Here is a 27709-nt window from a genome sequence, read left to right as displayed (position 1 = left end):
GTAATTAATTTTTCCATTACAGAAAGACTGCCGCAACTACATACGCACTCTCCACCGGTTAACTGAAACCAGAATGTATGTTTGTGGAACAAATGCATTTCAGCCAACGTGTGATTACATGGTCAGTACACTTATAGAGATCTGCAGTACGTATCCGATCAATCAATGAGTTTAGAATTATGCAAATGAAGTGAGATGGGAGTTGAGGCCAATTCACATGTGAACTTTGTTGTTGGGTATTTATTTCATACCATGTGATGTAATTGTAGGACAGTCTCAACAAGGAGTTGCTATTGTGATTTATGTAAAACAGCAGATATACTGAGTTGTTTTATACAGACCTTGCTATTAACCAATCTAGTCCTACTTAATGATAAAAACGTATATACATAAGATATTGTCTGCAGCTGATTACATGCTATGTTTGCGCTAGCAATGCTAGTTTTATTACATTTTGTCAACAATAAGCTTGATTACTGAGAAATAAGTTACCTTTGTAAAGTAAGCCACAGGACAGAATCCATTCAAATGCATTAAAACCTTAAGCACATGGTTGCTGCATATGTGTGCACACGCTGTATAAATTGCAGTGAATTCCAAATAGATATCCTCCATTACACATTCTTAGTACTGAATAAGCCTGCCAAGGTAGCTCTTGCTGAAGTTAAGGTGCAAGAATATGGGTCATTGAACAATTTCTGTATCTGACATAGGCCATTCCTGATTTTCAATGATTGTCCACTCTGTGGTTCCCTGGGCACTACTGCAATACATCACATCAGGGGAGGTACTAGTTGTGGCAACCTAACATTCTAGTTAAGGCTTCATTTTCTCTTTCGAAAGATTCCTTGTACAATTTTTGTTACTGTGATTGCGAGGATTTTTAATTAAAATTTGAAACTTTTTTTGTTTTCCTTGCTTTGTGTACTTTTTGCTCCTGGTTTCTTTTTTCATCCTCCCCTCCACAGCAGTCTTCAAGGCACTGACTCCTGCAGATATGCAGCCCGTGGATAAGTGCAGTCCTTGGACAGCTTGCCCAGGCAACCTTCCCATGAGTGACCCAAGACCACACAAGATTTCATTGGCTATTGGAGTTGGTGATATCGAGCCCCATTCATGCCAGTGGATTATTCTACTGTGAATTGCATCACAGCTGAGCCAGATTTTGATCTCGCCCAAAGTTCATGGGTGCATTTTCCAACAGGGGATCACAAGCTAGTGATCAGGACTGTGAGGTCTGGCTTTGTTTTCCTTTCTCCTCACGCAACTCCCACCATCTTTCCATGACCAAGTGATACCAAAGCCTTGAGCTGGGCCAAACCCAGGTCAAAGAGCAGTTTGGTTAATCCACACCTTCAGTGTGCTAATCTGCTGTGCGCCTTGACTGCCTGTATTTATATCCTTGTAATTTTTGTTGCTGAGGGAGGGGAAAGAGATCATTTCTTGCCAAAATAGAAAAAAAATAGAATGATATCTGTGACTTCAAATTACACGTATTGTTTGCTTTGGAGTAAGGAGAGCTTCCAAGTTGATATGACTACTCTAGTATTACTGTATAAGAAATGGTTGAACTACAATTTCAAAAGAAAAAGTATTGACACATTGTCATCATAAAGTTACCTTAGTTGAATTTAACTTAAGTACAATAAAGCCTCTATATTGTTTGACAGGTCATTGACAATGGCAAAATTGAGCTCGAAAACAAGTCTGAAGAGAGTAAAGGAAAGTGTCCTTTTGACCCTACTCAGAGATATGCCTCTGTTATGGTCGGTATGTAATGTATTTGATCATATTTCAAAATATTTTTGCTAGTTCGTAGCTCTTGCATTGCAAGAAAGAAAGAACTTGCATCTCTATCTTGCCTAATTAAGGGCCAAATGCTTCATGTCTGAAGAATTACTGTTATGTAGTGTAATTACTATTGTGTAGGCAAACGGACAGCAAAATGCCAGAAACAACAGTTGAAATAAATAGCCTGTTAATCTATATTACTTTTGGTGGTAATAGAAGGGAGAATGTTGACCCAGACACACAACACCTCTTGTTCTTTGAATAGTGCCATGAGATCTTTTACGTGTACCTGAAATGGCAGACAGGGCCAGGGTTTAACATGGCAACCAAAGGACAGCAGCTCTGATCCTGCAACACTTCCTCACTAATGTACTTGACTGTCAGTCTAGATTGTGTACTGTGCTCTGGAATGTGATCTAAAGCCACAGCTTACCAAAAGGTTAAATCTACCAACAGAAGAAGCATAATTTAATGATGGACAGAAACTCCAACCATACGCTGGAATTTGGACTCCAAAACTGATAACTATTTTTCCCATAAAACTGTAGATTCTGGAAATCTAAAACAAAAATAGAAATGATGGAAACACTCTGCAGGTCAGGCAGCAATTATAACATAAACTGGCGCCATGATGCTGCCTGGCCCACTAGTGATTTACAATATTAATATCAGGTCCAAAACTGGGGGAAGAAGAAAGAGCAGATGATTGGGAGAGCTCTGCCTGGTATGGTATTACACCAAACAAACAAATTCACTGGCTCTGATCTTGGCCTGTCATCAGCTGATCTCAACAGGTACAACAGTGAGAAGGCACAATTGTCCCCAGTGTCCATCAACTGGAAAGGGGGTGAATGTGGGGCCAGTCCCATTCCTGATCAGTAATCTTAAGAGTCCTTTTGGAAAATCTGTGTGTATTAACTTTGCTTGAAGGCAGGATTGAGCTCCACTGTGGTGACTCCCTTGTCAAATTGAACCTGGACTGTGAAAGTTTGTGCTTAAGCAAAATAGCCATTTGGGTAATGTACCAGAACTTGAGTCAATCTGCATGGAATTGTGAAAAATAAAGAAAGAACTTACTTTTATATAGCACCTTTCACAACCTCAGACATCCCACAGCATTTTACAGCTAGTGTGGTACATTGTAGTCACCGCTGTAATGTAGGAAACATGGCAGCTAATTTGTGAATAGCCAACGACAAATAGCAATGAGCTAATGGACAGAACATCTGTCTCACAATGTTAAGGGATAAACGTTGGAAACAGAGTAAAACTCTCCTGCCCCAGTGTAACACAATTTTTCAACATACACCCGAGGTGGACAGACAGGGCCTCAGTTTAACGTCTCATCCAAAAGTCAGCACTGCAGACAGTGCATTATTCCCTCAGTAATTTACCAGAGTGTCATCCTAAATTTTGTAGTTAAGCCCTTGTCATTGCAACTTGAGCCCACACACTTCTGACTCAGATGAGAGTCCTACCACAGAGTCATGGCTGACACACATTTCACATGAGTCACTGGCTTCAATAGAGATGGAGAGAAAGAAAGATGTGATGTCTTTTGCGTAGTCTGCATCATGTGTAATTTAGATTGTAAGCTGGATAAAGTATGTAATTGAGATACAAATATTCAATTAGTGGGGCTGGATACAATAGGGTGGATAGAAATTGGAAATCTAACCCATATTCTATTCATTTGGGCCTTTTGATAGTACAAGGTGTGGTAGCTGTAGTTTCCTAAGCCTTTCATAGGAAGTGAATAATTTTTGGATTACCTCAATTTCCATGTATTTTAGATGGAGAATTTTACTCTGCAACAGCCAATAACTTCCTTGGCTCTGAACCCATTCTACTGCGCAGCCTGCAAAACAGCCTGAGATCAGAGTACAAGACTTCCTGGCTAAATGGTGAGCACAATTCTTGTGTGAGATGCTGAAAGTCCCCAATGAATTCTTTTTAGTATTCAAGTTTTACGTGGTTGTGGGGATGCGGAGCAGTGGAGTTTGCGTAAAGTTTGGTTTATTGTGTCAACTGCAACACTGAAGTCAGGGAGTGCAATGTAAAACCCAGGGGAATTTAGTTCACTGCTTATTTGTTTTTATTTTGCTCATTAAGTCCTGCTACAGATGGGCTTCTCAAGTCAGTTAACCACTTTTTTAAAAAAAATGAAATTCACACATTTTAGTTTGGTGCTTTTATGAAATAAGAGTTCTTGGTTTTTAATGATGTTGTTAGAAACTAAGATCATCTTGGATGCTCTGACTCAAAAGTTGGGGTGTTAATGAAAGTTCTCCAACTAAACCTTGTATCATCAAGGTGAGAAATATTGATGTTTCTGAGTGAAGAACCTAGGGTATAGCAAGATTCAATGTAAATCAAGGCTGCCTCTATTGCACCAGTGTGCCTTGGCCCCAAATACAGAGGGGTATACCCATTCCTTTTTTCTACATAATAGCCCCTCTTATTCAGATTAGTCACAATAGTGTTGAGTTTGGAGCACTTTAGTTTAAGTGGGTCATTCTTGGTTGAGACGACCTAAACTTGTTCCACATAGGACATTTACAGCTGACAGTGAACATTTTTATCTCATCAGTCTGGCTAGCTTGGAACTAAGTATCTTGTTGCTTGAGTACTCAAGGTTCAATTTTCATTAGCTCCCTGGCTCACATGTCAGTTGCAGCTAAGGTGAGTAGGTGACCGACTTGCTGTCTCCCAAACTGCTCTAGAATCACTCACTAGCTGGTATGTGTGAGTGACCCAATGATGGCTGTGCTAACCATTGGTCTTCCTTTCCTGTGGGTAGGTGCATAGCATCCATTTGGTATTAACCCAAGGTAATGCACTGAGATTGGAAACTTAACATTGGTGAAATCAAATCTACTTCTCATTACTCTGATATGTTTGTAACTTCGCAAAATCACATCTAAGGTCATTAATCATATTTATATCAATAATTAACACAAATTTTATGAATGAAATATTAATTTTGGATTGAATCAAAAGCTCTAAGAAAAATCTTATTATGAAAGTAGGCTAATATTTGCCCACACTGTATATTGTTAGTGTCACAATTCATTTTTATTGGTTTGACCTTTTGAAGATTTGTTTCTTGCACGTTTGATATTGTGGAAACAAAGCTGCAGACTCCAGATTTCCTATTTGGTGCTGATCATTTCCCTGTTAAATTGATTACTTCTGCTGGACAAATGTACTTTTTTTTTAAACAGAGCCTAATTTTGTTCATTTGGATGTGGTGCGAGAAAGTGAAGATACTGCTGTTGGAGATGATGATAAGATCTACCTTTTCTTCAGTGAAACTGCTGTTGAGTTTGAATTCTACAACAAGCTAGTGGTTTCGAGAATTGCTCGAGTATGTAAGGTAGGTGTTGACACTGGGCACCCTGCAAGATTTTGCGGTGGTTCAGCTTTTTTGTGATTAATAACTTGAGAGGTGCAGTATCATGATAGAGTGCTGTAGCAAGCTCCACACTAAACTGTCACCCCTGGGTGCTAGGTTCAGATTGAGCCCAGACTGACGGGATAGATGTGTCTTCAGTCAGTTGTAAATATACAATACGAAATGAGTTAGATAAAAGCAAAATACTGCAGATGCTGGAATTCTGAAATAAAAACAGAAAATGCTGGAAAAACTCAGCAGGTCTGGCAGCATCTGTGGAGAGAGAAACAGTTAACATTTTGAGCCAGTATAACTTCTTCAGAGTTAGTGCAACTTCAATTCAAATGTGGATCCATAGCATTTAAACTGCCCCTGTGGGGAAAGGGAAGAGGACATTTGTATATCTGTGTATTTAGAATGAGGACAAACTTTTAGGTTTGAGTAAGGAAAGCTTTATTTAGTATTTAATCTTGGCTGTATAAGATCTGAGAATAGTTGTTGAATACTCAATTTCCTAGAGTTAATATCCCTTCCTTCAAACAGCAAAGAAACAGGCAGTTAAGGACAAAAGGCAAGCTAGAAAGACCAGACAGTCCTAACAAAATCAGTCAATTCATCCTTCATGTACTGTGGGAAAACCATACAGGTCTGCATTCGGGCTCTACACTCATGTTAGAATGCACAACAAATGGCTCTGTGCACGCAAGAAATGGTCATCTTCAATAATGAAAGGAAACCAGCTATGACAAACATCCCTCCCACTAATTATACAACAGTCACTTTAAAAAAAAACACAGAACAACTTGGAGTTGTTACATAATACCCTAGTAGAACGATTTAAACTTCATAGTTGTCTTGAATCATACATTGCACTGCTAGTAAATGTAATAAGAGCAAGTAACCTTATAATTGGCCCACCAGGAGGGTGGAGAGGAAATGGTGGATGTAGTGGGTCTTGTCTCTTGAGAGAGCTATCTCCTGTTGCCAGTGATTAAGTAATGCTAGAGGTTAAAGTCAAGAAGAAGCACATTAACTTTCCCACCCTGCCGAAAGGGACTGAAGCGATTGTACATGTTCCAAAAAAGAAACTATTCCAACCAGCAGATAGAATTGGCCACTACAAACTGTTTTCAAGTTAATTATTTAGTTATATTAAATCTGTGACTGAATTTATTTTTATAAAAACAAAGTGCTGAAAATGCATAAGAGGTCAATGATTAACTGAAAAGTGATCAACGGTTAACGTTCAGTTGACACCCTTTGTCAGAGGCAGTTCTCATATCACCAAGTTCCACACTGGGCGGTATTTTGCTGCTGAACCAATTGGAGAGCTCTTCCAAATTTTAAACAGGAACGGGGAAATCCTGGACTTTTTATTAACTCACTTCCCACAGGTGGGAGAGGGTTTGTTGGGGGGATGAAAAATTAAAAATTGAGAAGAGCGTCCCCAGCCTGCAGCTGTCATAATTTTTACACCAAGGGGTGGTGGGCCGGTCTTCAACACTTCATTATCTTATTTAAATCAGGCTCCCACAGTGTATTTGGGAAATCCATGCTTTGGCAAACCCAATCATGAAATGGAGGTGAGGCTGCCAACTGCAGTAGGTTGCTGATTTTTATAGCACACTTTGTGAACTAGAGAAAAGTTTATACAGCACCTTTCATGACCTCAGGACTTGCCAAAACTCTTTACAGCCAGTGAAGTACTTTTTGAAGTGTAGTCACTGTTGTAATGCAGGAAAAGAGCAGGAATACTCCTCCAGCCCCTCAAGGAAGCTTTCGGTCTCCCCTCTGCTGATTGCCGCCTCAGCTTGCTGCCGCCTTTGACAACGCAACCCCCACACCAAGCTCTGATCTTTCCTTCCCGTTTTCTGTGTTCTTTGTTTTCCATTCCCTTTCCCCCATCTCCTCCAACACTCATAAATGTGAGACACTCCACGACGCACCCTAGGCAGTAACATTAGCAGAGAACCACATAGTTGGATATCTGGATATCTACTACTCCTGATGAAAGACATCTTAATTGAGCTTCTGCTGATGTTTGACTACTCTTTTGTATTTCAGGGTGACCGAGGTGGCCAGCGGACTCTCCAGAGGAAGTGGACCACCTTCTTGAAAGCCAGCCTAATGTGCTCTTCTCCAGATTTAAAATTTCCATTTAACATCATTCAAGATGTTTTTATACTGAGGACATCAAACTGGAGGAACAATATTTTCTATGCAGTTTTTATTCCACAGTGGTAAGAACAAACAGAAACAAACAAACTTGCAATCCAAAGAAATGATGTTACCCAAGTTTGTGTAATCCTAGTTCTGTAATCGAAGTTTGAATACATCAGTTCCCCCGGTGGTCCTATTTCCTCAACAGATGTTTCTGCCTTTTTAACTTGTTTTGTGGACTAGGAGATAGCATAGGCCAGATATGATGCTGATGAAGATGTTGAACAGTTAATTTTTTTAAAACTCCTTAATAGATGCATTGCAAATTGGCTGTACAGGACATTCTTGGCACTTCTAGCTTAGTGTCATTTATTCAGTTTTATAAAATATTTGCTTTTTTGTTTTCTGTTTCCTCCTTTTCAAAAAAGCCTCAGTCCTACTGGGGTATGATTCTGTGACAGTTCATTTGTACCTTGCCCAAACGATCATTGTTTCCGTTGTGAGATTAAAACACTCGGTATCAACAGGTTATTCAACTACAAAGGGCTCCTTTTCAAAAAAGCCTCAGTCCTACTGGGGTATGATTCTGTGACAGTTCATTTGTACCTTGCCCAAACGATCATTGTTTCCGTTGTGAGATTAAAACACTCGGTATCAACAGGTTATTCAACTACAAAGGGCAATACACCCCGGCCCAGTCCTTTTCTCACAGATGATTTTCCACCTGGTGTCACTGAATAGTGATTACTGTCGGAAATGATGGAAGTATTATTTTCTCTCTCTTCACTACTGTCCCCATGGACAGTCATGCTGATTTATCACCCCAAATAATGTCCTGACTAAGGTTAGTTAAATCATTACAGTTGAAGAATTGAATTTGAAATCTGCTGTGAAAGAGGAGGTGCTTGGTGAATGGGGCATGTCAATGTTGTTAACAAAGTCAAATGATATTCATAGCAAAGGAACTGTTTACTTCTCTCCTGCAGGTACTGTGAGTTATGGTTTCACAAATGCCAATTGTTGTCCAGTGCTTCCTCAAGTGGTTGTCCCTCATATGTGAACTAAGCAATCAATGTTGGCAGACATTTTGAGTATAGGGGCATCACAATAAAATCACATTATGTTTTCACCTGATATCCACACATGTACTGTTTCAGAGTGGAATCCTCAGCTGTGATAGTTTTTATTTTTCTGCTCTGTAGCCGAGGAGGGTTGAATAGAGTCCCTATTGTCACTGGCTAAAATCAATTAAATCAGAATTTTAAAATTTCTGTTTTTGTTCCATATGTCCTGCATCAGTGTTTTCCTTTTTTCTCTTCTTGTTCCCTATTCCTTTTTATTAACAGCAGCGAAATGTTTATTTCATTGATGTTTAATTGGCACAACACAGTGTTGACCCCTCCACCGTGCATTTCAATGAGGACCCAGTCAGGCTTAGCTGTGATGGCCTTGCCATGCTTATACACGGAGGCAGTGCCACAGTGGTAAGGTACTAGAATGACAGCCCCTATATTTCCTACCCCAGCAGGTGCCAGCACCTTTTACAGGAACCACAGAGAGAACTATGGTATTGGCTTGCTGGTGTTGTGAGATGAGAGGGGCATCAGCTTTGCTCTGGGGTTTCCCACAACCTCAGTTGGACTTTGAGAAGAGGATGTTATAAAAGCCATGAATTAACTCGCAGCATGGATGGCAAGAAAAATCAGAGGTTGAGTCAACTCAGGTCACCCCTCCCGATGCATAGTTATCAAATGGCAGTGTTTGGTCACTTATCCACTCTCTCCTTGGAGCAAAAGTGTGATTTGGGTGGAAAAAAATAATTCGTTTTATAAATTTATCTACTTTTAGTTTATAAATTAATTACACATTTACAGGAATTTATAGAAGAAAGAAGGTGTTTTAAAATTTAATGCAGTCTTTTGGCAATTGTGTAATTGATGGTAGTAAACCCCTCATTATTCGACTATGCCCAAGCTGTAAGTGACTATCATTTTCTGTGGATTCTCTCTTGACTGAAGAGTCTGAGATGAGACTGGCATGGATGTCTACAGAACTGACAATTGTGTAGTAACAACTGGGGAGATGGGTGGGAAAGGATAAAGTTGATAACAGAGGGAAATATGTTTTTGTATGTTCATCAATATTGTCCAATTAAAAAAAAACCTAACTCAAAACTCTTATTTACATAGGGGAAAACAGGACATTTCTGCAGTTTGTGCCTTTAGTATGGCAAAAATTCAGGAAGTGTTCAATGAAGGGAAATACAAATCATCTGTGACAGTAGAACAGTCTCGACTCAAATGGGTGATGTACAGTGGAACAGTCCCCAATCCTCGCCCAGGATCTGTAAGTATTAAAACTTTCCTTTAAAAGATAATAAATCATCAAAGTAACCTAGAGCTGCAGTACTGTTCTGTGCTTTCCACCCAGACTTTTTTCATTCCATCAGTAGTGGTTTGGTGTTCACTACAAGGCCGTTCGGATGACAAAATTGACTGAGGCTTTAAGTTATCATTGATGAATCATCATGACATGTAGTTTCTTCCCCTTTTAAGTTTTCTCCTTCTCTAAAAGGTACTGATTTAAGCTGAGGCCTAATTTCATAAGTGATGGAAAATCCCATCCTCCCCACCGCAGTGCTTCGATTAACCGGAGTCCTGAGTAAGTGAAGGCAAATCCATGTTCTGTCTTCAACTGAGATTCTTATGCAAGCACATTTCAGCAGGAGTCACTAAATAGCTATAAGGAACTGCAGTTCTGGTGGTTTATTCCCCTCCATAGCACAATAGCTTAATGGCATTGTTCCTACCATTCATTCAGCTGAAATCAACTACCTCTGCACAGATCAGGGAAACTTTTATTTTTGATGGTGTGGAATCCTCTATGGTGTTCTGAAATAAAAGCTCCTCTTGATTGCCGTACCCATGACAGTAGGTTTAATTGGACTGTGCTGCCTCCCTAGGAGGTTTTCCAGCTGTGTATTGGCAATTTGTTATATAAAATTTGAACTACATAAAACAGACCCAAAAACTGTAATTTCATGAAAGCATTTTGAACAGTAATCATTTTAGCAGACTTCCCTAAGGGTTCTAATTTATTAAGAATTTCAGCAAAGCTGCTTCCCTGATCACCTAAACACTAAATGTGCCAAGTCCCACAAACCAGGAAAGTTACAGGTTTGATCACCAAGTGAGCAAAGGGACATTCCATGTACCCACCAGCTCCCATGATAACTTGTGGAAATTATCCAAAACTCCTAATGTGGAGCTCAGGTATGTGATTGTTGGACAAGGACAAGGTTTGTGCTCAGCTGTGATGGTTCCACAGTCAAATAGTCTGCCAGCAATCACTGTGTATGCTCTTGTGTGAAGCACCAGAGCTCTCCTAGCATTTGTGAAACTAACCTCGGCTTGAATCCTCACCATTGGGAGAGGAAGCAAGAAAACTGGAGGGACGAAAAGGAATATATCTGTCAGCAGTGAATGTATATCCGTTTTAATGAATAAACTTAATAAATGTCATCTCCAGGCAGTTCAGTGCTCATAACATTTGAAAGCCCAATTAACACACAATTTCACTTCTCTCTTTCCTAGTGCATCAACAGTAATATCCGTAGGAATGGATTCAAGACTTCTCTAGAACTGCCAGACAGAACACTCCAGTTTGTAAAGGATCATCCTTTGATGGATGATGTAGTAACTCCCATCAACAATCAACCAAAGTTAATTAAAGAGGGAACAAAGTACATCCAGATTGCTGTAGACAGAGTTGTTGCTGTCAATCAGAAAGAATATGATGTAATTTTTCTGGGAACAGGTAAAATATTTTCTGTGCAAGTACAATACTGTCAAGAATCTCTACTTTACACAATGTTAAAAAATTTATACTACATTTTTTACTGTTCTATGATAGGATCAAAGGAAAGGGCCACCACGCCATGGACCAATTGTTTCCTGAGAAAGTGAGGCTGACAAAAGATTAAACTAGTTTATGAAGAAAATATGTAGAATAATTAGAGAAATATTTGCACTATGCCTGATATATAATCTGTAATAATGGTCAGCTAATATTTAACTCCAAGGCAGTGATTCACTTAATAAATTAAGCTGTATTGGTTGAGCAGATTAAATGTCATGAAATATCTGACAGCAAGGAACTAACTCAACTCCCAGATAGCTGTACTTATGTCCACCAAGATGTGAGATGCAAATGCTAGAGAATTAAATATTTCCCCATTCTTACAACTTATTTTAACTATTAAGCACACCTGATTTGGGCATAGAATGGCTAAAATGCAGATTAAACTCACTCTACACTATCCAAGTGGTGTACCCTTCTTTCAAATCCCATGAACCAGTGTGAACCATACCAAATATCCTTGTGATTTTATGAACAGATCACTAATGCTGGGGTAGCATTTGCTAATTTTGTGTTGTGGTGGACTCGTATTCATTTCTTATGGGGCAGAATTTTACATGTTTGGGCCAATTAAGGCCCTCCCAGAGTAATACACTACCTGTGCGGGCAGGGGGAGGAGGGAGAATCAGAGCCACTGCTAGAGTGCAACAATCTCCCTGATGCACAGAGCTGCCTCAGGGAGATTGAATGTATAATTAAAATAATTGATTTGAAAATATATTTAAATATGTCCCCTCATGTGACTGTGTCACATGAGATGGGACATGTTTTTATTTTTATGGAAACTTTTAAAATTATAAATAATAATAAAAGCTTCAGGAAACCTCATCCCGCTCATGGATGAGGTTTCCTAAAAAATGCGAAGGCTGCTTGGGCTTTTTGCCTGCCCGCCAACCTTAAGGTTGGACGGTTAGCGTTACTAATTACATGAATTCTTAAAGGCCTAAAAAAAGGCTCGCAGAATGAAATATTGCAGGACTGCACGGTGACGTTGGGATGCGCGCCTGATGTCATCGCACGTCATTTTATGCATCGGCGTGTCGGGTCTGCCCCCGCACGCCGACTGAAAAGTTCTGCCCATGGTGTGTGTTTTTGGGTGCTTGTTGGGATTTTATCTCCTCCTTTTGTTATGGTCTGGTTAGGGAACCAGTAAATATTTGTTTAAAGTGGACAAAGTTTGAGATCCCAGTTACCCACCAAGAGAATAAAGCTACAGGATTCCATGGTTTTAACCAACCAACATAAACTTTACAAAGTCAGAAGAGCAAAACACTCTACAATTATTTACAATATATATTAATGACTTGGGTGAGTAAAATGGATGTACTATCGTCAAGTTTGCAGATGACACAAAAGTAGGTGGGAAGGCAAGTGGTGGGGATGACACAAAGCGTCTACAGAGGGACATAGACAGGTTAAGTGAGTGGGCAAAAACTTGGCAGATGGAATATAATGTGGGAAAATGTGAGGCTATGCACTTTGGCAGGAACAATAGAAGAGCTGAATATTATTTCAACGGAGAAAGACTGCAGCACAGAGGGATTTGGGGCTCCTTGTGCATGATTCCCAAAAAGCTAGCATAAATGCTCAACAGGTAATAGGGAAGGCAAATGGATGTTGGCCTTTATTTCAAAGGGAATGGAGTATAAAAATAGGGAAGTCTTGCTTAAACTATATAAGGCACTAGTTAGACTGCACCTGGAATACTGTGAACAGTTTTTGTGCTCTTATCTAAGGAAAGATATACTGGCATCGGAGACAGTCCAGAGAAGGTTCATTCGGTTGATCCCGGGCATGGAGGAATTTTCTTATGAGGAGAGGTTGAGTAGGTTGGGCCTGTACTCTTTGGACTTTAGAAGAATGAGAGGCAATCTTTATAAGTTTCTTAGGGGTCTTGACAGGGTAGATGCTGAGAGGTTGTTTTCCCTTGTGGGAAAGTCTAGGACTCTCAGAGTAAGAGGTCACCCGTTTAAAACAGAGATGAGGAGGAATTTCTCTCGAGGGTAGTTAATCTGTGGAATTCTTTGCCACAGAGGGCTGTAGAGGCTGGGTTGTTAAGTATATTCAAGGCTGAGATAGACAGATTTTTAATCAGCAAGGGAATCAAAGGTTATGGGGAGAAGGCAGGAAAGTGGAGTTGAGGATTATCAGATCAGCCATGATCTCATTGAATGGCGGAGCAGACTCGATGGGCCTACTTGTGCTCCCATGTCTTCTGGTCTTATATCTATCTTATACTTTAACATTCAGAATTAACCTGAGGTAAACATGAATTAACAGGTAAACTGTGGTGAAACACACTATAATGCACGTTAAATGGCAAAAGTGACCAAGACAGATCACACAATTTCTCAGCAACTCACTCAAACATCAGTGATCACTGCAGCCAGGATATTTCGGGTTTCCCGTCCCGCCATCCAAAGAGTCGGCAAGGAACATATCCCTGCCGACACTGCCTCCTCCGCAGCCACTTCACACTCCAATGAGCATTAATTGGCTGCAGGTGGGACTTCCCTGCCCCTCACTCAGGAGGAAGTAGCACCTCAGTGCCAGCCAAGATGATTGGATGGCAGCTCACAAATCCCTGCAGTGGACAGAAGCTACAGTGGACAGAAGTATAAGTTCATGAAGTCGACAGAGCCCAGGTCCCGACAGTGCACAGAAAGGTGAGTTCTTGGGGTCGGGAGGGTAGCGAAGGCCGGGTGGGGAAGTGAGGTTCAGCAGCCACCATCCTTAAGGGGGTGGGAGGCGCCTTAAGTTAGCAGGGGGCTTCTGATGGAGGCATCACCCTAACCCCCACCACCACCACCCCTTTCCGAGACCTAAACCCGATCATTTCCAGGCTCCCCTGGCACCCGGGAAATCCTTCTGCCAGCCTAAAAATGTAGGCTTGGTGGGAAATGGCTCTTAAGTGCAATAATTGGCCTATTAAAGGCCTCAACTGGGGCCAAGACAGGCCTTGACCACCACAGCATAAAATCACTGAGAGTTTGGGCAGGTGGGCAGTCCATTCGTGCTATTTCATGCACTCCCTCCTACCTAAAAACCCACCGGCAGGGGAGTGTGAAATACAGGCTTGTGAGTCACAAAATCTTGTTAAAACTCTTGCCTCCCTCATGAGGGATTTCAACTCTTCACTTTCAAAGATTTAGCCTCTGAATTCCCTCAAAAGCCACTCCAACGCAGACTGCCTCAATGACTGCTCGCCTCCTGATGGTTCAATCTCTGCTGAAACTGCATTCCATGGGATTCACACAACTGCACTCTCACCTCTAATTACTAGCTCAATTTCAGCTCTTTCACAGACCGATAGCTTCACTAAGCTGGCACTGCCCCTGGGTTTCTCTGAAATCCAGTCTCCTGGTTGCACTGGTCTATTAAATGGCTCCCAGGCCTTCTCTTGAGCCCTAACTGCCTTCAGCACTGAACCAGTGACCTTCCGCCACCTTCCCAGCTACTGAGGACTTCTGCGCCCGAGCTGCCCAGAGCCTGCTAACAGCAGCACCTTTTCGGTATCCAACCTCTTTCCCCTGCTGCTCACTCCCTCACCCAGCAAACACACAGAAAATTGAAACCAGAGAACATTTTTAAGCTCCATCCATTTCCTGACAATGTAACTGCTTCAAGTACAAACCCATTTCCATCTGTTTCAGATGAAGTTACATTGTTTCATAGTTTGCCATTGTGAGATTTGAACCCTTGATCTTGGGGTTACAAACCCAGTACCATAACCACTTGGCTATTTAGGCCAAGCTTCCTGACAATGTAGCCAAGCCAATTATCCCTCCTTTACAATTTCTCCAGCTGAATAAACTCACCTGCTGCTCTATGGCTTCATCTTTTCTATTCTGACTCTATTAAACAAACATGGGTAATCTTTTGAACTGCCTTTTTTTTAGGTGTTCTAGCAATCTCTAAATTTTAGTCACCTTCACAACAACAATCTTCCCAGAATAAACATTACCTCTAAAATATTAACATGAACTAGATATTTGTCAAACTTTGCATTTAAGCAGATGGGCACTTCACATGATGCTGCAAATGCATCCTGTTACTAGACACAAGGAGATACATGGGACCATCTAAGTTTGACTCCCTCTGAATTTTCCAAACGAGAATCTGCAGGAGCTTAACAGAGTTGGTCCTAACTTTCAATGATCCTTGTTCAAAGACATTAACTCTTGATCACACCACTAATTTTTTTTTCTTTATTTCGTGGCAATGTGGGCATTGCTGGCAAGACCAGCATTTATTGCCCATCCCTAATTGCCCTTGAGAAGGTGGTGGTGACCTATCTTCTTAAACTGCTGCAGGCCATGTGGTGTAGGTACACTCACAGTGCTGTTAGGAAGGGAGTTCCAGAATTTTGACCCAGCAACAGTGAAGGAATGGCAAATATTTCCAAGTCAGGATTGGGTGTGGCTTGGAGGGGAATTTGCAGTGGTGGTATTCCCATGTATCTGCTGCCCTTTCCCTTTTCTAGGTGATAGAGTTTGTGAGTTTAGAAGGTGCTGCCAAAGGAGCTTTGTTGCAGTACATCCTGTATATGGTACATGCTGTGTATCAATGGTGGAGGCAATGAATGTTTAATTTGGTGGATGGGGTGCTAGTCAAGCGGGCTTCTTTGTCCCGGAGAGTATCAAGCTTCATGTGTGTTGTTGGTGCTGAATTCATCCAGGTAAATGGAGAGTATTCCATCACGTGCCTTGTAGGTGGTGGACAGGCTTTGGAGAGTCAGGAAGTGAGTTAATTGCCTCAGAATTTCCAGCCTCTGACCTGCTGTTATAGCCACAGTATTTATATGGCTGCTCCAGTTCAGTTTCTGGTCAATGGTAACCTCCAGGATGTTGATGGTGGGGGATTCAGTGATGGTAATGCCATTGAATATCAAAGGAAGATGGTTGGATTCTCTCTCTTGTTGGGGGTGGTCATTGTCTGGCACTTGAGTGGCACAAATGTTACTTGTCACTTATCAGTCCAAGTCTGAATGTTGTCCAGGTCTTGCTGCATTTTGGCACAGACTGCTTCAGTATCTGAAAAGATGTTATGATAATGAACATTATCAATCATCAGCAAACATCCCCGCTTATGACCTTTATAATGGAGAGGAGATCATTGATGATCCAGCTGAAAATGATTGGGCCTATGATAATATCTTGAGGAAAGTGACGCTATGGTGGACGAGAAGAAATCAGGAGCGGCCAAGAAGGGGTCCAAAAAAATCATCAAGAAAACGCCACCAAAAGGCGGCAAGAAGAGGAAGAGATCCAGGAAGGAGAGCTACTCCATCTACATCTACAAGGTAATGAAGCAGGTCCACCCGGACACCGGCATCTCCTCCAAGGCCATGAGCATCATGAACTCATTCGTCAACGACATCTTCGAGCGCATCGCGGGCGAGGCTTCCTGCCTGGCCCACTACAACAAGCGGCAGACCATCTGCTCCCGGGAGATCCAGACCGCCGTGCGCCTGCTGCTGCCCGGGGAACTGGCCAAGCACGCCGTGTTGGAGGGTACCAAGGCGGTGACCAAGTACACCAGCTCCAAGTGAAACGCCACAATGCACTGAACAAAAGAACTCCTGCAGCAGTGGCCTGGGACTGAAATGACTGGCCTCCAGCAACCACTTTGTGCTAGATATGATTCCAACCAGTCAAGAGGTTTCACCCAATTCCCATTGACTTCAACTTTGCCAGTGCTCCTTGATGTCACATTCAGTCAATTGCTCCCTTGATGTGAATGGCAGCCACTCTCACCTCCCCTCTTGAGTTCAGCTCTTTTGTCCATGGACCACTCTGAAGCGTTGTGAAAGCAGGGCTGTCCTTTGGAAGAACAGTGGTCCAGATTCTCTTGAAATTTTCTTGGGAAATTTAGTGACCTAGGGGAGCCTAACTAAAGAACCTGGTTTTGTTTAGCTGATGGTTGGCGGTTTCCGCAAAACAATTGAGGTACATGAATGATGGACAGTGCTGCATGGCTACCAGTGAGGGTTGAAATGTTCAATTTTTGGTAAGTTGGGTGGTGTGGCAACAACCAAGTGCATTCAGCCTTCATCTTGATAGATCTGTTGAAATAAGCAATTAAAAGTAATAGAGTGCTATTGATATAAATAGAGAGATTACAAGAGGTTGGCCATGTGTCAAAGGCCTATTAAATGTTTAGAAGCTATGTTCGGAAATAGCTGGCGACAGAGCGTAAGCAAGACAAGAGTCAGCAGGCAGAAGCCAATACATAGAGATTTGCCAATTCTTTTCCCACCCCTAGTCTCCTAATATATTAATTTTAATAAAGTGGAGACAGTTCACCTTGGAAAAATATATATTTTTTGTAATAACTGGTCCACAGTGTCAGAAACCGAACACTTAAGTTAACGGATTGTCACCACCCTTTAAGAGTGTATATAGCAGGCTTGCTTTCTGGACCAGTTGGATTGCAAATGAAAACAAAGTGCTGGAAAAACTCAGCAGGTTTGGCAGCATCTATGGAGAGAGAAACAGAATTAACATTTCAGTCCAATATGACTCTTCAGATCTGAAGAGAGGTAGAAATATGCTCAGTTTTATGCTGTTGAGAAAAGGGAGAAGGTCAGGGATAGGTTAGAGGGCAGGGCAGATTATATACCAAAGATCTCATGGAACAAAAAGCAACAGGAGCAGTAATGATAGTATTAAAAACACAAAGCATTGGACCAGAGTAGGTGTTAATAGCAGAAAAGTCAGAGGTGATCTGCAAAGTGTACACTCAGTCTGGGTTTGGTCTCTCCTACATAGTGGAGACCACACTGTAAGCAACAGCTACAGTAGACTAAGAAGTTTAAAGAAGCACAAGTAAATCGCTGCTTCACCTGGGAGGAGTATTTGGTGCTTTGGACAGTGAGGAGAGAGAAGGTAAAGGACAGGTGTTACATCACCTGTGATTGCATGAGAAGGTGCTATGGGAAGGGGATGAGGTGTTGAGGGTGATAGAGGAGTGGACCAGCATGTCGCGGAGAGAACAATCCCTATGGAATGCTGACGGGATGGAAAGATATGTTAGGTGGTGGCAACGTGCTGGAGCTGGCAGAAATGGCAGAGGATGATTCTTTGAACACAGTGGCTGGTGGGGTTGAAAGTGAGGACAAGGGGAACCCTATTGTGGTCCTGTGAGGGAGAGGAAGGGTGAGGGCATAAGTGCGGGAAATGGGTTGGACACGGTTAAGGGCCCTGTCATCACAGGCTGAGGAAAGGGAAGAACAAGTCGGAAGCACCATTGTGGAAGATAGCATCATCAGTACAGATGAGACAGAGAAGCTAGAAAAATGGGATGGAGTCTTTACAGGAAGTAGGGTGTGAGGAGGTCGAGTCGAGGTATGAGAAGGTGTAGTTGAGGTAGCTGTGGGAGTCGGTGGGCTTGTAATAAATATTAGTAGACAGTCTATTTCCAGAAATGCAAACAAAGAAGTCAAAGAAGGGAAGGGAAGTGTCAGAGATGGATCATGTAAAGGTGAGAGAAGGGTGGAAATTGAAATTGCAGGAGCTGTAACACTTACCTCGTTACCTCCTTTTTCCTCATTGCCCAAGACCCCAAACGCTCCTTCCAGCTGAAGCAGTGATTTACTTGTACTTGTTTTAACTTCATCTACTGTATTCTCTGCCCACAATGCAGTCTGCTCTACATTGGAGACACCGAACGCAGGCTGGGTGACCACTTTGCGAAACACCTCTGCTCAGGGCACAAGCATGATGCTGACCTCTCCATTGCTTGCCATTTCAATTCACCATCTTCCTTACATTTCTGTCCAGCAGTGTTCCAGTGAAGTCCAACACAAGCTGGAGGGATAGCACCTCATCTTCTGATTAGGCACTTTACAACCATCTGGACTCAATGATGAGTTCCACAACTTCAGACCATGAACTCTGGCCTCCAGTTTGACTTATTTTTTCTCAAGTGCCAGTCTGTATCTTGTTCTCAGTTTTTTATTTTCAGACAGAGCTGACATTTCATTCTGCCATTAGCGTTTACTCTGGGCCAATGCTTTGTTTATTTATTACTACCATTACCACTCCCAGTGTCTTTTGTTCCATGACATTTTTGGTATTTAATCTCCTCACCCTCTAACCTATTCTTGACCTTCCCTTTTGACCCTCGGCCCTTTTGCCCATTTCTACCTCTCCTCAGTTCCGAAGCAGAGTCATATTGGACTTGAAACGTTAATTCTGTTTCTCCCTTCACAGATGCTTCCAGATCTGCTGTGTTTTTCCAGCACTTTATGTTTCTATTTCAGATCTCCAGCAACCACAGTATTTTGCTTCTGGTTGGGTTGCAAAAATCCTTTTGAAGCTATTTGCCCAACTTTGGCAGCGAGTTTATTGCTCTTGATTGCTTGTGGTTTAAAATCTCAAACCTATTTTCAAAATATTTCACTTTTGTTTTATTAACATATTTTGTATAAAATGTGAATATGGTGACCTGGTCATGACAAGTTTGGTGAGCATAGAAATCCTATTGGACAACACTGGTTTAAAAGGAAATGGGATTAATACCCATCCCATTTCATGTAGGTCTTGCAGCAAGGAGAGGGAAGAAAGTTACACCCCGTTGGATGGACCACACCCAATAAGTGAAAGGACAGTTTGCTAATACACTACATAATTCTAAATCTTCTTCATTTGAGTTTTAAACAAATTCTCAGATTTTATTTGGGCCAGTTGAGTGAATTAATGATCATAGTTTCTGGAAAATAGCACTTGCATTCACAATCATATATGCTGCAAAACCTTATTCAATACCTGCCCATCAAAGAAGTCATATGTTCTTTTTCAGATGGTGGATACTTGCATAAGGCCCTCAGCTTGAAGACAGAAATGTTTATTATTGAGCAGGTACAGATGTTTATTCCTGCAGAACCAGTGCAAAACCTACAGCTTTCTTCACAAAGGGTAAAATAAGTTTCTAGTCAAATGCATTTTTCTTTTGTAATTTTTTTTAATACTTTGAAAGTGGATTTCATTACATAATGCATCAATTTCAGAACTGCTATTTTTTTGTCCTAGGGTCAGTTATATGTTGGATCCCCATCACAGGTAGTGCAAGTGCCTGTTGCCGTTTGCACTCGGTATATTAATTGTTGGGACTGTGTGCTAGCCAGAGACCCTTACTGTGCGTGGGACAAAACCACAAGCCAGTGTGTTGACATTTCAAACAAAAATATTGATTTGCTGTAAGTAAACCATGCAACAATGTGAGTATCTTTGAGGCAGATGTTTAAATGCGTCATTGTTTGGAAGTGTTTAGCTGTTTACTGATGAGGCCAGGACAGCTAAGCTGCACAGTTTTGATTAATTTATTCATAACAATATTTGCTGGCAGTCTTTTAGATCTCCATTTTAATATTTACTTTTACATTCTTTAGGAACTTAGTTCAGAATATAGAGAATGGAGATCCTTCAGCATGCCCCAGCTATGGTACGTTTCTTATTCACAGCTTCAGTGCTGGCTTGTTCTATTTTTTTTCCTCTTTCTCCTTCTCTCCCTCGCCTCGGATTGTTTCCTTAAAAATTCAAACTTATTGTTTTGATGTATTGTGCCGCTTATTTCACAAGCTGTGCCTTTGATGAACACTACATCCTAGATACAGAATAACAGATGGTAATGGATGCACTAAACCTAAGGATACATTTCTCTTTTTAAGGCCCCAGTCTCAGTGCACAGCCTTGCTCAATGTAAATCAGGCATCCCCTGAATTGAGCATGCTGCCCTCTATGCTTAAATGATCTACACTTCTGTCATGGGAGGTTCTGCAGGGAAGGAGTCAGTCTGTGATCTTAAGTAAATTGAGGCCACATGCTTATCCTACCCACTTTATTCCACACCTCTGGGGCATTATAAAATGCACCTCATCCTCACCAGAAAACCATTTCTTGAAGCAGTCTCTCTTGTGCAAGGCAACTGGATAATGAAACTGATTAGAATTGAGGGGAAGTAACTGAGCAAGTCAGCCTGCACTACTTTTCTGCCAAGAGCTGCAGAGGCCTGAAATGAATTTACCAGCGCACATTCAATTTTCAACTATTTTTTTGTACACCTTCAATTGTGTGCGCAGACTATTTTCTCCTTACCTAACAGCACTGTAGATGCACCTCTACACCACAGTGGTTCACCACCACCACCTTCTCAAGGGCAATAGAGGTGAACAGCAAATGCTGGCCTCGCCCGTGATGCGCTCACACTGCAAAGTAATTTTTTTAATTGTGCGTGAAGCAAGTGTAGGAAAATGAATTGCTGGGGAATAACGAACAAAAGAGTAAAAGCAAAATACTGCGGATGTTGGAAAACTGAAACAAAAACAAAAATTGCTGGTAAACTCAGCAGGTCTGACAACATCTGTGGAGAGGAAGACAGAGTTAACGTTTTGAGTCTGTATGACTCTTTATCAGAACTAAAGAGGAATAGAAATGTGGTGAAGTATAAGCTGTTTAAGGGGGGTGGGGCAGGTGGAGCTGGATAAAGGGCCAGTGATAGGTGGAGGCAAAGGAGAGATTGCCACAGATGTCATAAACAAAAGGTCAAAGGGATGTTGATGGTGATGATATTAGCTAAAGGATGTGCTAATGGGGACATTAAGGGTAGAAAGCAGGATGAGCATGTGACATATAGCCCTAATGGGGGTGGGGTGGGGGGAAGGGATCGAAATAGGCTAAAAGGTGGATATAAAACAATGGATGGAAATAAATTTTAAAAATGATAATAAAAATAGGTGGGAAAAGAAAATATATATATAAAAATATAATAATTATTAGAAAAAAGGATCAAAAAGGGGATGAGGTTGGAGGAGAGAGTTGATCCCTTTTTTCTAATAATTTTTTTTTTATATATTTTTTCTTTTCCCATTTCTATTATAATTTTTAAAATTTATTTCCATCCATTGTTTTATCTCCACCTTTTAGCTTATTTCGATCCCTTCCCCCACCCCCACCAGGGCTATCTGTACCTTGCTCAGCCTGCTTTCTACCCTTTAATGTCCCCATTAGCACATCCTTTAGCTATTATCACCACCGTCAGCCTCCCTTTGACCTTTTGTCTATGACATCTTTGGCAATCTCTCCTTTGCCTCCACCTATCACTGGCCCTCTATCCAGCTCCACCTGCCCCACTCCCCTTAAACAGATTATATTTCACCACATTTCTATTTCTCTTTAGTTCTGATGAAGAGTCATATGGACTTGAAACATTAACTCTGTCTTCCTCTCCACAGATGCTGTCAGACCTGCTGAGTTTTTCTAGCAATTTTTGTTTTTGGAACAAAAGAAGGTGAGATGTGAATGACATCAAAATAATGTAATTTATGCAATTTAACCACTAAATGTGCAGATGAATTCATCAGTAAGTATGCACACAATAGTCAGACAAGTGATAAGTGTTTTGCACTTAGCTCGCTGATTGAACAGTGCTCTTTAGCTATACCATTTTTCAAGCTGTTTTTACTGACTGACTTGGGTGTATTTCTAATGGTTTTGTTGCAGGCTGGGAATAGCAATTTAGATTTTTCAGTCTGAGGACTGCCTCCAGTGTGTTGAGCTGTTGGAATGGCCAACTTCTAAAACCCAGTAAAAAGTTGAGACTCTATTAATGGCTTCAGTGCCCTCAGGCTAAGGAAGAATAGAATCTGATAGGAACAAAAATACCTGGAAAAACTCAGCAGGTCTGGCAGCATCTGCAGAGAGGAGTACAGTTAACGTTTTGAGTCCGAATGACCCTTCGACAGAACTAAGTAAAAATAGAAGAGGTGTAATATAAGCTGATTTAAGGGGGGCTTAAACCAGATTATATTTCACCTCTCTTCTATTTTTACTTAGTTCTGTTGAAGGGTCATTCGGACTCGAAACGTTAACTATGCTCCTCTCCGCAGATGCTGCCAGACCTTGCTGAGTTTTTCCAGGTATTTTTTTGTTTTGGATTTCCAGCATCCGCAGTTTTTTGTTTTTATCTAGAATTAGATAGGGTTCCTGCTGCAGATTGTTAACCGGTGGCCCCTATTGGGGCACCTGTGCTGCATGCAAAAATACAATAGCCTGATAATGTTTACTGTTGAAGATTGCCCATAAAAATGCATGCCTATTAAACTGTATAGTAGTCTTCATTTTTTTTACTTTTCTAAGTGATATTATTTCTAATATTAACACATTTTTTCTTTTCTTCAGGAAACTTGAAAACAAAAATCCAAATGATCATTCCTGGAAACAACCTGGTGTTGGATTGCACTTCTGCATCTAACTTGGCTCACATGCAATGGTTACTAAACGGAAGAGTGATTCCAGCAGCAGGTTCAAAATACCTCTACTTCAGTAATGGGCTGTTAATATTTAATGTTTCTGTCACAGACGTAGGATGGTATGACTGCCAGTCTGTTGAAACTGTGGCTGGGAAACCATTTGCGCAAGTCACAGCAAGATACCGCCTCCATTCTGTTCATGGACCTCACATAGGTCAACAGTCAATTCCAACTAAGGCACTTCCTGATTCTAAATCTGCAACTTCCATTGCGCCAATCTCACCAGGCAATACTGTTCGCATAGGTAACTTGCCTATGACACAGAGTTACCTTCAAACTGAATTTACATTAAAGGGTTTCCTCGTTCTCTTTGTCATGATGTTCATACTTCTCCTAGCATGGAATATTTATAAAGGACATGTGCCAATGCCTTTGCGTCCGTCAAGAAATGGAAATACAAGAAGAACGCCATCAACCCTTCTGAACAATTCAGTGCAGCAATTGGAGGAGAAACCACCATCACCTAAGGCCCCTCAATTACAAGGCATGCACAGCAGTGTTGATCTCCCACTTACCTGCATTTCCAGTGAAAGTTCAGTTGAGAAGAACGGCAACAATAACTCTGTACTACTAGAGAATGCTAACTCCAGCAGTTCTAGGCCATTGTTTATTCTTGATGAATTAGAATATATTGATGCTGATCAGACTGAATCAAAAGCATGAACCTAAGGAAAGGACACTGATGCTTAGGGAAATCCTCATGGTATGAAATGCCATGTGAGAACAGTCAGGTAATGCCGTAGGACCTTTCCCCTCTCCTACCCTTTACCTTGCCCTTGGCAACCTCACACAGATTCTTCTGAAAGGAACTGTTTTTTCTGGACTAATATTAATGTTGGAGAACAAGGTATACATTCAGTAACAGGCCATAGACTATCAGAAATTCTATGAAAGGGTATGGTAATCTATTTTATGTATATTTTTCCCCAAGAAGAGAGTGAATGTTCTTTATGTCCTTTTTATATTAAAAAAAACCCTAAAGTTAAAAGTACTAAGGGTTTGTATTGGAAAGGTACTATAAGGTTAACTCAATGATCCAGCACTCCCAGCAAGGAAACCGTAATTGAATGCACTGTGGATTGGCGATAAGGGTACAATTCCCTAATTTCCTGACCCACATTCTCTGTGTGTAGCTGTCCTCTGGGAGCATAGGATCACTGAATTTTCCCTGTGTGTTCTCTATAAAGGACCACATGATACTTATGCTGCTGTGATTCAATCTTAGTTTTTCTTCAATTTGTGTTCTAGCATGTGGTAGTGGAGCACTTCCATTACTAATGTTTCACATCCATAGTATCAAATCCACAGTGACCATACATTTGTCAAGTTTTTACTTTTATGGTTGGCATTGGCAAACACCATTTTAATGAAGAACATAATGAGTTTTTTTCTGTTCTTAATAATTCTCAAGTCCAACAAGCCTATTGAATCAACCCTTTTTATTCCTGCCTTATCACCACATCCCTCAATCCTTTCTGACTTCTAATTGTGTTTTGAATCCATTTGAATGGTCTTCCTTGTTAACCTGTTTCAAAACATTATATTTTAGATGAAATTGTTCTGTCCTTTTTGTATCCTAACTTTTAAAAAATTTTTGACGTGTCCTCTGGTATTGAACAAGTCACCATGGTGCTTCAGGCTCCACTAACCACGAACAAAGCTTCTGAAGATCCCAGAGGAGACCCCAAAATTCCCTAGGGCAGCCAAGATAGCTCAGTTAGACAGCATTCAACCAAGTTATACAGGGTAGAAATGTACACATATGATTATCGAGTAAGGACAGGATCAGGCTTGGTTAGGATTTCTCACTTGGTGAATAGTAACATTATAGTCTTGTCTATGTTCATGCATAAGGAATGGTTAGTCAAGCAGGGTACAGAAAGGAGACTAGAACTTTACCCCACAGTGCGTCAGCACCTTCAGGAGGCAAGGGCAGAAAATAGGCAACCAAAAAAAACTGCACCCGAACACAAGACAGGTTTACATAATGCTCTACCTATTTTGCTTTGAGTTTATGTATAAACATAGATCTCCCCAACTGTGATCCTACTGATCAGCTGTTTACACTTTCATCAGGCCAGAGTTGGGCATTATTGAAATTACAGACATTTAAGACTTCCACAAGAATAACCTAAGCAATATCCTGTTTTTACAGTCACCTTGCAGATTATTTTCATTAAACTGCAATAACATCAGCATGATCAAATAGCAGTTATCAAGAAGTGCAGGGGATCAGTCTGAAAAATAAGTAATCTTGTTTTGTCAAAAATGCAATGGTGTGAAATATTTAGAGAAGCAACTGGCAAATGTTAAACTTTTCCCCACTTGGACTGGTAGGCCTAGCATGTTTTGTGGCCACCAAGAATAATAATATATATTAAGTTCCCCTTTGTTTTTATTCAAAGTTCTTAAAGGGAAACGATCGTAGAAGCTTCATTGCATGGCTCGTCGCTCCGATCTGTGTCCTTTTTGAGGTTTAAGCTTGTCTGCTGATGTCATTCACTATTTTTAAGGCTGAAGACAAGTCTAAAATTTCACCACCTGAGTCTGAGGTGGTAAAACCTGATAGCTATGGGGTTAAAAAGTTCAACAGTCAGAATATTTAGTCAGTGTTGACAGAGTTTCCATATCTTTCTGAAATTCATAGGGATGATAAAAGCAGCCAAGGTGCCCATGCATGCCTGACTTATCTTGCAGTAACCTGTGCTGGAAAGTGATGGCCCAACACAATCGATTAGCATCTGTTGCCTTGGCTGACACAGGAAGAACGTCCACTTGTGTGAGGCACTGGAATGCCGTTGTGGAATAGTGCCATGAATCAGTACTGTCTTGGGAGGGAAAAAAGTTGATTTTAGATATTGGGGGTGTGGAGGATAGGAATTGGAGAGGAGGAAAATGTTGATAGTGTGATTATAATGCTTCATGGGTGGTAATGTATAAAGTCAAGCTTATGCCTTGTGCCTGAGCTGAGCAACGGTTTCAATTGGAGTAAGCTTAAAATTGTTTTTAAATCTTTCCAACTGCTTTAAATCTTAAACGTCCCATTACTATAGCAGTTGAGAGGGATCCTTGAGTGCTGCCCATATCCTAATTCACAACAAGTCCCATTCACCTATACCCCTGTGCTTGCTGACCTACATTGGCTCCCCATCCAGCAAGTTCCAGTCTTGATTTTTAAATTCTTATCCTTGTTTTTATCCCATCAAAGACTCACCCCTCCATATCCCTGTCACCTCCTGCAGCCCTACAACCTTCCAAGATATCTGCACTCTTCCAATTTTGGCTCAAGCACGTTGATTTTAATTGTTCAATCATTGGTGACCATGCCTTCTGCCGCCAAGGCCCTATGCTCAGGATTTCATTCCTTAAATCTCCCTCTCTCCTTTAAGCGATGCTCCTTAAACCTACATATTTGACTAAACTTTTGGGTCACCTCTCCCAATATCTTCTTATGTGGCTCAGTATCAAATTTTGTTTGATAACACTTCTGTGAAGTGCCCTACGTACCCTGTTAAAGGCTGCACATAAATGCAAGTTGTTAAAAGTCCTACAAAAGTGTCTTGAAAATATGTTTAAAAATGACTTTTAAAAATGCAGATTTTTTTCATTTGTATTTTCCTTCAAAGGAGGACTGGTTGAGTGTTACTAAATTCACATTTATTGTGTGTATTTTGGCTGAGGTTTGTGGCATTGTATCTATCAAAGGTTATCAAACCTCCACCTGACTACTCAAAGTCTTTTTTGTACAGGCAAATTTATATTTTTATACTTAATTTTTTGTGTGTTCTGGTTGTTTTATACGTTTTCATCTCATACATAAATTTTTGTAAGAGCTCTCTTTCCAGTACACATTCATCTGTGTATCCTGTAAAACCACCAAAGGACAATACTTGGCACTAACTCTTCTTAGACTTTTATAAAGGATGAAAATGACATATTCCATTGAAGATTTATGACCCCAGAGATCTCTGGGACACTATAGATGTCTCAGATAAATCTGCAGTCTGAGTGTTCACAAATGTGTTGTTACTATTCACACACCTGGGGAGCTACTAGTTACCCCATCACCAATCCCCCCACCTCTCCTCCCCCAATGTTACTCTTAGTAAACTTGCTGCTCCATGTTTCCTATTGGC

At 41.0% G+C, this 27709-nt stretch overlaps 1 protein-coding gene across 2 annotated transcripts in view; it reads left to right on the top strand.

Moving 5' to 3' along the window:
* Positions 1–24561, top strand: part of LOC121287377 (semaphorin-4E-like) — a 71197-nt gene extending 46636 nt beyond the window's left edge. For both annotated transcript variants that reach the window (XM_041205193.1, XM_041205194.1), the window contains exons 5-15: positions 23–121; positions 1671–1770; positions 3585–3695; positions 5016–5167; positions 7250–7425; positions 9535–9691; positions 10939–11161; positions 20066–20181; positions 20296–20462; positions 20655–20707; positions 23443–24561. In XM_041205193.1, the coding sequence (XP_041061127.1) occupies positions 23–121; positions 1671–1770; positions 3585–3695; positions 5016–5167; positions 7250–7425; positions 9535–9691; positions 10939–11161; positions 20066–20181; positions 20296–20462; positions 20655–20707; positions 23443–24236 (2148 nt within the window). In that variant the 3' untranslated portion in view covers positions 24237–24561. The remainder of the gene's footprint in view (positions 1–22; positions 122–1670; positions 1771–3584; positions 3696–5015; positions 5168–7249; positions 7426–9534; positions 9692–10938; positions 11162–20065; positions 20182–20295; positions 20463–20654; positions 20708–23442) is intronic.
* The last annotated feature ends 3148 nt before the right edge of the window (positions 24562–27709 follow it).

The sequence above is a fragment of the Carcharodon carcharias genome, chromosome 14 (genome assembly GCF_017639515.1).
Source record: "Carcharodon carcharias isolate sCarCar2 chromosome 14, sCarCar2.pri, whole genome shotgun sequence".
NCBI lineage: Eukaryota > Metazoa > Chordata > Chondrichthyes > Lamniformes > Lamnidae > Carcharodon > Carcharodon carcharias.
This window is presented reverse-complemented; position numbering and strand designations above follow the sequence as displayed.